General features: G+C 43.0%; 1 protein-coding gene across 6 annotated transcripts in view; it reads left to right on the top strand.

The window, feature by feature from the left end:
• The window catches only part of LOC126108465 (uncharacterized), a 170,789-nt gene that overhangs the window by 81,628 nt on the left and 74,227 nt on the right, over window positions 1-14,934 (top strand). For all 6 annotated transcript variants that reach the window (XM_049913707.1, XM_049913706.1, XM_049913704.1 and 3 more), the window contains one exon: window positions 158-240. In XM_049913707.1, the coding sequence (XP_049769664.1) occupies window positions 223-240 (18 nt within the window). In that variant the 5' untranslated portion in view covers window positions 158-222. The remainder of the gene's footprint in view (window positions 1-157; window positions 241-14,934) is intronic.

Below are 14,934 nucleotides of genomic sequence, written 5' to 3'. Positions count from 1 at the left end.
TGCATGTAGGATATTCTGACAGTATTATGGTTGTATCTGTTGTTCCAGAAGACACCTCCACTGTTGGATATGGTGATTTCCTTTGTATCCATACAGACTGACTTAATGGGAAATCCAATTCAGATAGTAGAGTGATGTGTTATCTATTCTGTTCTAGTTGATGCTGGCAGTAAATATTTAAGGCAGCAGCGCCAGCGGAAGCCAGTCACCGTGGAAGCTGAGATGCCTGGTGCAGCTGAGGTAAAACCTTTACTTATATCCTTCACTGTGTTATGGACACATTTACGTATGATGGAAAATTGCAAGTCCCCCAATGAAATTTGTAGTGGACTTCAGAAAGTTCTTGCAGAAAGAACTCACAACTGACCACTTATTTACTCGAGGGCCAGTACTGACATTGTGGGATGACACCTAGGGCTGCATATGTACCGACCTTATTATTAATTGTACATAAATTAGTATGTCCTGAGCATCCGATAGACTAGCTGTAATAAGGGTGCGACAAGTTGGCCGCCGACCCCCGAGTACCGAGCATTAAATGTCGGTACCGTTCAGAATACTTTGTGTCGAGTGCTCTGTTTCAGGTTGCTGCCACGCTGTGGCCGCATTGCTGTGACACTGTAATTGACTGATGAAGTGATGGTGTGTTGTCTGTGTGAGCAGATGATTAGTTTCCAGAATGAGATTTTCACTGTGCAGCGGAGTGTGCGCTGATATGAAACTTCCTGGAAGATTAAAACTGTATCGCAGGAGAGCTTCTGCAAAGTTTGGAAGGTAGGAGACGAGGTACTGGCAGAAGTAAAGCTGTGAGTGCTTCGGTAGCTCAGTTGGTAGAGCACTTGCCCGCGAAAGGCAAAGGTCCTGAGTTAGAGTCTCGGTCTGGCACACAGTTTTAATCTGCCAGGAAGTTTCAGATGATTAGTTGGTTAACAGCAGTAATTGTATGTGCATTGTTCTCAATTGTTAATTAAAGGTTTTAAAAAATGAACCACTACAACTGTATAATCAAAGAAATTTATTTCAAACAAATAGTTTCATCACAACACTTATACCGTCTTGAAGTCCATCATAAACCAAAAGAGTGATTTAATTCCTTGACCAATGTATTGTAGACCTGTATAATACTTAGGACTTTCTGACAATAGTAATGATTCCATTACCGAAAAAACAAGGAACCAAGAAATGCAGCGAGCGCAGGACAATCAGCCTCATTTCACATGCAGCCAAAGTGATGTTAAGGATAATTAATAAAAGACTTGAAAAAGTAATAGAGGAGAATCTTGGCGAGGAGCAGTTTGGCTTTAGACGGAATACGGGCACCAGAGATGCAATAGGGCTCCTGCGAATCTTGGGAGAAAGGTTTATTGAAAAAGGAAGAGACCTATATATGTGCTTCATCGATCTAGAAAAGGCGTTTGACAATGTGGTTTGGGACAAGCTGGCGACTATAATGAGGAAAAAGAGAGTGGACTGGAAAAACAGTTGACTTGTAAACTCATTATATCTTAATCAAAAAGTTTCAGTTAAAGTGAGAGGAGAAAGTACAAACTGGATCAGACTAGGAAAAGGAGTAAGACAAGGATGCTGTCTATCACCTACTCTTTTCAACCTCTACTTGGAAAATATGGTTGACCGATGCTCGTTAGATGACAAAGGAGTAGAAATTGGAGGAAGAAGAGTAGGGTGTTTGAGATTTGCTGATGACATGGTCCTTCTAGCCACAGGAGAAAAAGAATTACAGGATTTGGTGGACACCATTCCAACTAACGGAAAAAATATGGAATGAAAATTAACACAAATAAAACAAAAGTACTGGCACTAGGAGGAAATAAGGAAATAAAAACTATACTGAATGGAGAAACACTAGAACAGGTGCAAAATTTTAATTATCTTGGAAGCAGGATATACACTGACTGGAAGTGCACCACAGAAATTAAAACAAGGATAGCAAAGGCAAAAGAGGCGTTTTATAAGAAAAGGAGAATCTTCTGCAGCGGTCTGGACAGAGAACTCAGAAAGAGACTCATAAAATGTCTTGTATGGAGTGTTCTTCTATATGGCGCTGAAACGTGGACTGTGAGGAAAAAAGACAGAGAAAGGCTGGAGGCTTTTGAGATCTGGACATGGCGGAAGATGGAAAGAATAAGTTGGATGGACAGAGTAAAAGATGAAGAGGTACTGAGAAGAGTGGGAGAGAAAAGACAGTTACTAGATGTAATAAAGAGAAGAAAAAGAAATTGAATTGGGCATATATTAAGAAAGAATGACGGACAGTTTTAGAAGGTTATGTAGAAGGGAAAAGGAAGCGAGGAAGGAAGAGATTCCAGATACTGGATGACATGATGGACGGTACAAAATACAGCAGCCTTAAGAAGGAAGCAATGGATCGCAGAAAATGGAGAGGCTAAGGATCTGCTAATATAGCAGATAACTGATGATGATGATGATGATGATGATGATGATGATGATGATATTACTAGTTGCCATTGATTTCATAGATAAGGAGCGTATATTCTGCAGCATGTTGTCACCACTGTGACCACATGGACATAAATGCAACCCACAACTGTGTTATATGGGTTCTATGATACACGGGCCAAGGAATCGAAGTACTGTTTCGGTTTATAGTGGGCGTGAAAATGGCATAAGTGTTGCACTGAAACTAGTCTTTTGAAATAAATTCCTTTGATGAAACAGCTATGGCAGTTCATTTTCTTTATTTATATCAATAGCCACTGCTCCACAACAGCAAGAACAGTGGTCTTCCACAACATCTTTTTAATGCCATTTTTCTGTTACAGAATGTTTTGTATTAGAACTGCCTTAATTTAATTTCACATTCTTGCTACAAGTATGTATCTCATTTGAAGATGACTGTCCCTGTAACACGCAGTCACAAATCCTCTTTGAAATTTATGCCACAGCAGCGGATTGGAACAAGGAACACACACCCAGACGTTTTTAGTACTTGAAGATGAACACTAAAACTTTCCCCGTCTTACTTCATTAACACCACAGTGGCCGCTCAACTTACTTCTCTGTCCCGATGTAAGCTGCCGAATTAACTAAATTAAGCACATCCAAAAATATTTGTGTCTCTGGAAGTATTATTGGGCAGGAGAACTACTCTCTTCGTACAGTCGTGATATTAGCTGACGTTTTTGGTGTTAGCTGTTAGATGCGTATTATTGCAAAATACAGCCGAGAACTGCAGGCCGCGCTTACAGTTAATTTGGGCCGTATCCTTTGCATGTGGCCTGTGGGCCACAGTTTGATGACCACTGTTGTAGATGCATTTGGATAGTTTCCCTATGGGATAGAAGACAGTGACAACGTGTTATCAAGTGGCATTGTTGTCGCCGTCGTCCTCTGGCCAGAGACTGGTTTCATGCAGCTCTCTACGTTAGGCTATGCTGTGTCAAGCCGTTTGATCTCTGTGTAACTACTACTGCCTATATCCGTTAGAAGCTGCTTACTGTATACATACTTATAAGGATCTCCCTCTACAATCTTTGCTCCTGCCCCTGCACCCCCCCTTCCTACTCCCCCCCCCCCCCCCCTCTCTCTCTCTCTTCATTACAAAATTGACAATTCCTGGATGTCTCAGGGTCTGTCCTACCAACTGATCCCTTTAGACAAACAGTGCCATAAATTTCTTTTTCCATCAATTCATTTCATTCCCTCCTTGTTAGTTATTGAAGCTACCCAACTGACCTTCAGTGATCTTGTGTGTCACCACTTATGAAAAGTTTCTGTACCCTTCACATGTAAACTGCTTGTCATCTGCATTTCACTTCTGTACAAGACTACACTCAACACAAGTACCTTCAGAAGCATTTTTCTTCCTATTGTGACAGTATCTTTTATATCCTGCCTACTTTGACCATTGTTAGTTATTCTGCTGCCCAAATAACAAAACTTAACTATTACTTCTAGCATCTCATTTCCTAATATATGAGGTTTGAATGAAAAGTAATGCCTACACCTTCGTTAATTGGGTTGGGATGGGAATATTTTAATACGTGAAACACAGAAATAATCCTCAGAATGTGATCTTTAAGTACAAATATTCACTTTTCCACATAATTGCCAGCCAATTGGATACATTACTGCCAACAATGAACAAGTTTTCTGAAGAAGTCACAGAAGTCGACACACTGTTTGCGCAACCACAGTCCCACAGTTCTCTCAGTGTCTTCATCGCAAGCGTAACGATGCCCCACAGATCGTCTTTCACTATTGGTAACAGGTGGAACTCGGATGGTGCTAAATCCGGACTGTATGGAGGATGACATGTACTGGTGAGATCCGGTCTGCTGCGGTGGCACGTGAATTGTGCGGCTTGGCACTGTCGTGCTGCAGGAAAACATTTCCCTTTTCCTTTCGGACCCTCATTAGCTGTCGTTTCAGAGTTCACAGCGTTGTGATTCAACACGGAATTTATTGTTGCTCCACTGTCGAGGAAATCGACACGGATAACACCGTCTGTGTACCAGAACACTGTGGCCACGATTTTTCCAGCTGAGGGCCGAGTCCTGAATTTCCTTTTCTGGGGCGAGTCTTTGTGTCAATATTCCATAGACTGACATTTCATCTCTGGGTCGTAATGGTGTACCCACATTTCGTCTCGTGTCATTTGAATGGAGAAAGGAGTCGCCTTCATTCTCGTAACACGAGAGGAGCTCCTGGCAAATTTCGAGTCTGTGCACTTTCATTTCAGGAGTCGGCATCCGGGTACCCACCATGCACAGATCTTCCCGTAGCTGAGTAAAGCAACAATGTGACCCCCACGTTCTCGTGATATGCCGATTGTGCTTACAGTTTCTCTCTGAGTGATACTACGATTGTCCCGAATCAGTCTGTCAACATTTTGCTTGTGAAAGTCGGTGGTTTCTGTCACAGGATGTCCAACTCTTTGTTTGTCTTGTAGGTCAGGTGTTCCCGCCTCAACATCTTTAAACTTGCTGGCCCAGCGACGCACAGTACTTACATCGACACAATCACCATAAACTGCTTTCATTCTCTGATGAATCTCCTTTGGGGTGACACTTTCTGCTGTCAAGAATTCAATGACTGCACTTTGATTAAATTACATTTAGCGACCGTGTGCACGGGGTTCCATACCTTACACTCTAACGACACAGCCATTCAGTGCTGAGGCTTCCTGCCAACTGGAGCTGTAGAGGAGAGGCTACGGAACAAGCCGGTACCTGCCGCATACCGATGCCGCCAACAGTTGAAGAGATACGAAGGTGGAGGCATTACTTTCCAGTCAACCCTCGTAATTCTCTCGGCATCACCTTTTGTGGTCCACACACATTTCATCACCCTCGTTTGACTTCTATTAATGTTGATCTTATAATATGTTTCAGAGACACTATCCACTCTATTCAGCTGTAGAATTATGAAGGGCATTTAATGAGTAATGCAACAATATTTTATCTCAGCTAATTTTGGTTGAGAAATGAGGAGTTTCTTGTGGGACATGCTGTATCCTGCCGTGGAATGGTGTGCACAGAAAAGGTGACGGTGCCCAGGTAACATTGAACTAAAGAAAATGTTTCTCCAAGGAAGCAACAAGAAAACATGAAAATCAGAAACCAAATCTATACAAAAGAACACAAGATGTAGTTCGATCTAATGGGAATAATTGTCGCTCAGTGAATACAGTACGAGAGAGAGAGAGAGAGAACACACTGTTTGTTACCAGCAGTTATTCTCCGAGGTTCGGAATTCGTCTAGGTCACGACCGATGGTGCACTGGTATGGTCTTCATCTGGTAGCACCCTATCGGTAACTCGTCATTTATTCTGGATTACACTCGGTGGTACAGTCGGCGGCACACTGCAGGCAAGCTGCAGGCGGTGGTCCTGTAAGGGCCACCTGTTGTAGGGATTCTATGAATACGCTGGTGTCTCTTGGCTTTGTGGATGTGAAATAGTGCCGGCTGTGTCCGGTGGTTGTATGAGGGTCACTCCAAAAGAAATGCACACTATTTTTTTTAATCTATCTTTTATTCTACATATTTGAAAGTTTTACAGTGTGTAGATACATGCGTTAGGAACAATATTTTCATTTCTCCACATAATTTCCATCCCTCTCAAATGCCTTACACTGTCTTGGAACCAGTGCCTGTATACCCACACGGTAAAATTCTGGACCAACCTGTTGGAGCCACTGTTTGGCAGTGTGCACAAGGGAGTCATTATCGTCAAACTTTGTTCCACAAAGAGAGTCTCACAGTTTCCCAAAGAGTTGATAGTCACATGGAGCCAGGTCAGGTCTGTAAGGTGGGTGTTTCAGTGTTGTCCATCTGAGTTTTGTGATTGCTTCCACAGTTTTTCGACTGACATATGACCGTGTATTGTCGTCCAACAGCAAAACCTCCTGCTTTTGCCGATGTGGTTAAACACGACTCAGTCGAGCTCGACGTTTCTTCAGTGATGTCACATATGTATCACAATTTACGGTGGTTCCACTTGGCACGATGTCCACAAGCAAGAGTCCTTCGGAATCGAAAAACACCGTAGCCGTAACTTTTCCAGCAGAAGGTGTGGTTTTGAATTTTTTTTCTTAGGTGAATTTGCACGATGCCACTCCATTGATTGCCTCTTCATCTCTGGTGAAAAATGATGGAGTCACGTTTCATCACCTGTCACAATTCTTCCGAGAAATTCATCTCCACCATTCTCGTACTGCTCCGAAAGCTCGCTGCATACCGTTTTTCTTGTTTCTTTGTGAGCCACAGTCAACATCCTGGGAACCCACCTGGTGCAAACCTTTTTTAACACCAACACTTTCAGTATTCTGCAAACACTTCCTTGGCCAATTCCAATGTAGCGTGACAATTCGTTCACTGTGATGCGTCTGTCAGCAGTCACCAATTCGTTAACTCTCTGGACATTGTCTGGAGTGTGTGCAGTACGAGGCCTGCCGCTGCGAGGACAATCCTCGATATTGCTGTGCCCGCTTTCATCACGTACCCAGCTCGCCCATTGACTAACTGTACTGCGATTGACAGCAGCATCTCCGTACACCTTTTTCAACCTCTTGTGGATGTTTCCCACCGTCTCGTTTTCACAGCACAGGAATTCTATGACAGCACGTTGCTACTGACGAACGTCGAGCGTAGCAGCCATCTTGAAGACACGCTGCGACGGCGCCACTCACGGGAACAGGTTGAACTAAGTTTGAAAACAAGCGGGAAGGATGTTTCTACACACTGTACAACTTTCACACGTGCAGAATCAAAACCGTATTTTTACAAAAATAGTGTGCATTTCTTTTGGAGTGACCCTCGTAGCACCCCCTTTACTGCAGTGGATGGCACCATGAGGGTGGGCAGCGTCAGCCGGACGGCAACCCACAGAACACAGCCGTGCTGCAGGTGCTTTTCCCTTCGCAGAGGGATGGCGGAGCCGTCGAGGCACAGACGGTGACCATGGCATAGCTGACAGCCGGGGACGCTGCAGGACGTCCTGGAATGGTCTCGCCTTTCCGATAGATTGTTACACTATACGTGGCCTTCAAACAGGCATCTGTAACGGAGGTGCGTTGTGAGGGCGAGGCATCTGTCACTGTCGCACTAGGGTGACGGAAAGCTGTCCGATCTCCCGGGTGACAGCTGACGACACACAGCTGTGACTCCTGCAGTGTCGGAACGTGCAGACACTCTCACTCGAGGTGATTGACGGATTGCAAACACCTCACTGGACGACTGCCGAGGTTATTGGTGCAGCGAGGCGTCGGCTCCGATGTGGACCAGTTGAGCGGTCCTGTGCGGGCACTGAGTAAGGTGGCGTAAGGCCGTCGCATTGAAGAGGTATTATGTTGAAAAATAGGGATGTATAGACAGAAGAGTGGGAAATATTACAGTGTACTGGAGTCCTGAATAAAATGTACCTGCTTTCAGGGGAAAAAATGTATATTTCCAGAATGAGATTTTCACTCTGCAGTGGAGTGTGCACTGATATGAAACTTCCTGGCAGATTAAAACTGTGTGCCGGACAGAGACTCGAACTCGGAACCTTTGGCAAAGGTCCTGAGTTCGAGTCTCGGTCTGGCACACAGTTTGAATCTGTCAGGAAGTTTCAAAACGTATATTACTTATTGAACATACCTTCTACACTGTCGTGGGCAAGCCTCAAAGTTTAATTTGTTGTCCTTGAACTTAAGGGAGAACCGATAGAGGTACTCAAGGTACCCTCCGCCACACACCGTCAGGTGGCTTGCGGAGTATGGATGTAGATGTAGATGTAGATGTAATTCCCTTTCAAAATTTCTCCTTGGGATCCCTCAAAGCTTGCTCAGTGTACATATTGGATAGGATTAGAGATAGGCTACAACCTTGTCCCACTCCCTTCAGAACTACAGTTCGGTTTCTGCACAAGTTGTAGATAACCTCTTGCTCACTGTATTTTATCCCTTATTCCTTAAGAATTTCAAAAACTATAATCCAGACAATATTTTCAAAGGCTTTGTCTAAATCTACCAATGCTATAAATGTATGTTTCTCTTCCATCCACCTATCTTGTAAGATAAGTTGTGGTGTCAGTATTGCTTTGCACGTTCCTACATTTCTGTAGTACCCTAACTGATATTCCACGACATAAACTTCTCCTAGTGTTTCTGTCCTTCTGTAGATGATTTGTACAGTATTTTGTCTATGATGTTAATTAAACGGATGGTTCAGCAGTATTCACAAATGTCAGCATCTGCCTTCATTGGAGTAAGAATGTAATAATACTTGTTGCAATCTTTTAATCTATGACACGGGGCTTTACTAATACTTCTTTATAACTATACCTGTTTGTGTATCGTGCCATCTTCTCAATATTAGTCACGTCATATCAATTTCTGATGTGGATAACCGTATATTACTTGTAAAATCTTTGCAATTATCTATTTAACAGTCTTATCTGATATTCGAATGGGTCATACATGTTTCTGTGTGAAAGCACTTAATTGTTTGTCTATATACAAGCTGAAGAAAAATTTGCACTCTAAGACTTTGCAGCACGATTCCTCACATACGTGCGATACAAAAATTTCTCTTAAAAAATTTCATCCTGCACGTATTTCCGACAGTAAATGGGTGTTAAAGATTGGCAATCTGGCAACATTGTAATCACATGTCCAGTAACTACCTCTGTCAGCATACAAGAGTAGTCCTGCACAGTGGATAGCGATTTGGGTTTGTGTGCGGGAGGTTGCGGTGTATTTGTTTTTATTTGCCAATTTCATTCTGCCATATAATACTGTAGTATAAACCGTACCTCAAGCTACACATACACTCCTGGAAATGGAAAAAAGAACACATTGACACCGGTGTGTCAGACCCACCATACTTGCTCCGGACACTGCGAGAGGGCTGTACAAGCAATGATCACACGCACGGCACAGCGGACACACCAGGAACCGCGGTGTTGGCCGTCGAATGGCGCTAGCTGCGCAGCATTTGTGCACCGCCGCCGTCAGTGTCAGCCAGTTTGCTGTGGCATACGGAGCTCCATCGCAGTCTTTAACACTGGTAGCATGCCGCGACAGCGTGGACGTGAACCGTATGTGCAGTTGACGGACTTTGAGCGAGGGCGTATAGTGGGCATGCGGGAGGCCGGGTGGACGTACCGCCGAATTGCTCAACACGTGGGGCATGAGGTCTCCACAGTACATCGATGTTGTCGCCAGTGGTCGGCGGAAGGTGCACGTGCCCGTCGACCTGGGACCGGACCGCAGCGACGCACGGATGCACGCCAAGACCGTAGGATCCTACGCAGTGCCGTAGGGGACCGCACCGCCACTTCCCAGCAAATTAGGGACACTGTTGCTCCTGGGGTATTGGCGAGGACCATTCGCAACCGTCTCCATGAAGCTGGGCTACGGTCCCGCACACCGTTAGGCCGTCTTCCGCTCACACCCCAACATCGTGCAGCCCGCCTCCAGTGGTGTCGCGACAGGCGTGAATGGAGGGACGAATGGAGACGTGTCGTCTTCAGCGATGAGAGTCGCTTCTGCCTTGGTGCCAATGATGGTCGTATGCGTGTTTGGCGCCGTGCAGGTGAGCGCCACAATCAGGACTGCATACGACCGAGGCACACAGGGCCAACACCCGGCGTCATGGTGTGGGGAGCGATCTCCTACACTGGCCGTACACCACTGGTGATCGTCGAGGGGACACTGAATAGTGCACGGTACATCCAAACCGTCATCGAACCCATCGTTCTACCATTCCTAGACCGGCAAGGGAACTTGCTGTTCCAACAGGACAATGCACGTCCGCATGTATCCCGTGCCACCCAACGTGCCATAGAAGGTGTAAGTCAACTACCCTGGCCAGCAAGATCTCCGGATCTGTCCCCCATTGAGCATGTTTGGGACTGGATGAAGCGTCGTCTCACGCGGTCTGCACGTCCAGCACGAACGCTGGTCCAACTGAGGCGCCAGGTGGAAATGGCACGGCAAGCCGTTCCGCAGGACTACATCCAGGATCTCTACGATCGTCTCCATGGGAGAATAGCAGCCTGCATTGCTGCGAAAGGTGGATATACACTGTACTAGTGCCGACATTGTGCATGCTCTGTTGCCTGTGTCTATGTGCCTGTGGTTCTGTCAGTGTGATCATGTGATGTATCTGACCCCAGGAATGTGTCAATAAAGTTTCCCCTTCCTGGGACAATGAATTCACGGTGTTCTTATTTCAATTTCCAGGAGTGTATATGACACGTAGATACTACAGTGTTCTGTAACAGTGAACATGACAAAAACATCGTCAGACAAGTTAGAAATTGACAGCTGGAATATATGACCTGTCACAGGACAGAATAACTACAAAAACATCATGAGTTTTGAGATGCTGAAGATGATTGCACCGTTACATAACTTGAAAGCTGCTAGTCGTTTATACTACGTGCAGTATGTCTACTAAGGTGTAACACATTAGCAATTGGTGACATTAATGATTTTCATATTAATGACCGGATGCCTTCTACAAAAGAATACTTCGCCCTCAGAGCAGATGCTCGAAGCAGCCCCCCTGCAAGTCGAAACTTTGCGCGACTCGCTATATCTTACAGTTTCGGACTCTTCAAAATTCTCTGCAGCCGCAGAGACAAGAGCAGCACGAACACGCGGTATAGTTCTTCCACATGTGTCAACAGAGTAGAGTACAATGTTTGTTCACGTGTCCCCGAGACAGGATGAAATCCATAAGTCAGGGGAATGCGGAGGCCGTACAAATGGACTGCTCTGTCTGAGCCACTTATCTGGAAATGTTCTGTCTAAATACCGTCGCACATTAATTCCAAAATTGTGGAGGGGCATCGTGTTGGAACCGTTATGTATGTTGAACATAAAAAAATCTTCCAGTGCATCAGGCAAATAGTTTGAAAGGAATGCACGATACCTTCATACAGTCAGCCAATCAGGTGACAAGAAGGGAGCCAAACTCCTTTCTCGATGCCAAAGTGAACTCGATATCCACGGTTGGAGCTGATGTGTGGCTTAATGTCACACCAATGGCAGCCATTGTGCACAGTGAAGACACCTTCAGGAGTGAACGCTGCTTCACCCGACCGTGCAGTGTGTATGATAATTAATGGCGTAAACGCGTGCAGTTGAAAGTCCACGATACTAGAAGCAAAAAAGTCTCAGAAAACACAGGGTCGAAAATGTGTACCTTAAGAGCTACGAGCAATTTTTCATCTTCGATACTGTGAAGCAAACCTCTTCTAATGCAAGCTCTTTGCTTTCCGTACTTTGGGAAGTGGCAGTATGGACAAAACAAGAAAAATTTTTCCAGTAAACAAGAGCTCTGAAATGCATACATTAAGAGCTGTTAACACTTTTTCATCATCACTACTTTGAAACATAACTCTTCTAATGAACAAATGCTCATAACTTTTAAGGTATGCATTTTAGAGCACATGTTTACTGGACATTTTTTTCTAGTTTTGGTCCATACTGCCACTTGCCAAAATATGGAAAGCAAAGAGTTTGCAGTAGAAGAGATTTGTTTCACAGTATCGAAGATGGAGAAATTGCTTGTACTCTTAAGGTATGCATTTTCTACCCTGAGACTTTTTTGTTTCTAGTATCGTGCACTTTCAACTGTACGCATTTACGCCATTAATTATGGTGCACCCTGTATTATTATGAAATCATCGTCGGCTTTCTGTTGTTGAAACGATGGTGGTCTGCAGGATGCAGGTGTCGCATTAAAGAATAATGACAGGGGTGCAGCCCACGCTCGTACGGCACATCGACGAGCGTGCATTAGAAGACACGCAGCTGGCTTGTCACTCTACACGTACTTCGCTGGGTTCTCGGTGTGTGACCTCCAGAATAGCTTCCTCAGTAGCTAGAGTAAGGCGAGTCCCGGGATGACCTCTGTCTCCCGAAGGTGAAGCTCCAGATGGTGAAAACCGTTTTTGTACAAATGGCATCAACCGGGATATCTAGCAGCATATTCACGAGTGGCAGCACCAGCCCGATTATCAGTTACACTGAGGACTGGAAGCTTATCCACATATTCATCATTTGTGTATACCTTACGTCTGCTGTTTTAGAATAACACAAGTAGAAAGTACAATATGTATACGATTGTACACGGAGTCCGTCACGGGCACATTACTCTGTTAGCAAATAGCCCCTGTCTGGAGAACAGCGCATACATTAGTCGCAGCATGCTACATCATCTCTATTACAGTTTTTCTTCTGCACGATTAATCCCAATACTGCGATTGCAAAGTGTTTGTTTTTTAATCACACTGTCCCCCTAGTGATAGTGAATGTGATGTTTCCACCTTTCCATTGATGATGATGATGATGATGATGATGATTCCCAAATTTGATTTGAAAAAAAAATCCAAAAATCAAAAATTATAGAAGTATGGAAAAAAACTTTCAAAGAACTGGAAATATTTCCCCAAAAAATTATACAGAAAGCAAGAGAACTGATCCCATTAAAGAAAAAATACAAGTGCCAGGGTGGGATTCAAATTGTGATAATGCAATAGGATAGAAACAACGATCCCTCTGAAAACTATAACTCTGACAAATCAGAAACCACACAAGAGAAATTTTTTGAAGTTAGAAAACAAATAGGTAAAATACTTAGACAAACTTAGAAAATATCTTAATGAACAACTAAACTCAATTGAAGACTTTAGGAACCACAAAACCACAAGTTTTACAAAATGTTCGCAAATCAAATCAAAGGATACACAGCACAATCAGCAGGTCCAGAAAACAAAATGGAAAACTGGCACTAAATAACAAAGAAAATTGTCACGAATTAGCCAAATATTTCTCACAACTTCTAAATTGTTCGCAACCTAGTATGAGATTCCCCAGATTACAGCCTGAACACACGAATGAAACTTCACTACTGCCAACTCGAGAAGAAATTTGTAGTCACAGTAAAAAGCTCAAAATTAATAAGTCATCGGGAGAAGATGGAATTGTAACTGAACTACTGAAGAACCTTGGTCCAATTTTCTTAAAAGAGATCAGTCAAATCATCCAAGAAATTTGGCAGATAGAAAACACTCCAGGGGATTAAAAATATGCACTAATTTTTCCATTACACAAAAAGGGAGATAGATGGAAACAACTACACAGGCATTTCACTTTTGCGGGTCACTTACAAAATGTTATCCACGTGTCTTCTAAAGAGAGCCCAATAACAGATAGTACACACAATTTCAGTTTACCAAGTAGGCTTTTGACCTAATAGTTCGTGCCGGGAACAGATCTTTAATTTTAAAACTATTTTAAAAATTAAAGCAATCAGGTTGAAACCAATAGTCTGCTCATTTGTTGATGTTACATACGATTCTATAGATAGACAGTCCCTATGCAATATTCTAGAAGAAAGCGGACTTGACATCAAAACCCGAAAACTGATGGAACAAACACTGTCAGAAACGAAACCAAAAATTCAATTCATAGATGAAATTTCGGAACCATTCTTAGTTTAAGGGGCTCCGGAAAGGCTCAAAATCATGAAAAGTTCAATTTTTACTTTTTTGCGCTTTCTGAATCTGCAGACTATTAGCTTTTAATAGATATATAATTTATTCAATTCCGAAGACTACAACTATTTTTAAAAATTTTTTGAAATGTGTTCTACATGGGCGTGACCCACTGTGGCGCTGTTAAACTGCTGTCAAATGGTGTTATTATTAACGTCCCTGTTCATCAGGTACATTTTAGTGATGTGAGATAAAGTATGTGTTGTGGCTAACCTGTGATGGTTCAATATATATCGTTGGTGTGATTGTCGATTGTTTCATGTTTATATACTCTGTCGTTATCTCGAAAATATTCGTAATTAATTCTGTTTCTTGAGTCTCTGTTTTGTTGAAGTATAATAATGAGTAAAAGTAAAGTTATTAGAAATCCTCTGAAGGCTTTTAAGAAAAGGAGAAATGTTGGAAAGCCAAAGGTATGTGTTATTACTGTAAATAATAACATTCTAACATGGTACGAGCGATGCTTGCTTTAGACAAGGAACGCCTTCGGGCTGCAGACAGGGCTGTAAAGAGTCTAGAAATACGAGCAAGAGTAAACAGGAGGAGGAACAAGAGGAAGCTGGAGGAGGAGTTTGCAGAGGATGAAGATAATCCATTCTATGGACCTGGAATGCACTGAAAAGTTAATCCAATTTTTGTCGCTCGATTCCCAAAACTTTTATTTTCTCATACTAATTACATGTTTTCTAAGGATCTTCCAAACATATTTGTTTCAAACTTTCAGTAAATGTTACACAGTACCTTCTGCCTAATTTAACACAGCCTTTTTCCAAAAAACTGTATATTTTTGAATATATAAATAAAAAAGTGCAAAAAAATGTTGTGAATTTTCATTACAATTGAAAAAAACTGATCTTTAATAACTGAACTAAAATTTTGTAAAATCCCTGTGTTAAGTTGTAGC

The sequence above is a fragment of the Schistocerca cancellata genome, chromosome 11, assembly GCF_023864275.1.
Source record: "Schistocerca cancellata isolate TAMUIC-IGC-003103 chromosome 11, iqSchCanc2.1, whole genome shotgun sequence".
In the NCBI taxonomy this organism is placed as follows: domain Eukaryota; kingdom Metazoa; phylum Arthropoda; class Insecta; order Orthoptera; family Acrididae; genus Schistocerca; species Schistocerca cancellata.
This window is presented reverse-complemented; position numbering and strand designations above follow the sequence as displayed.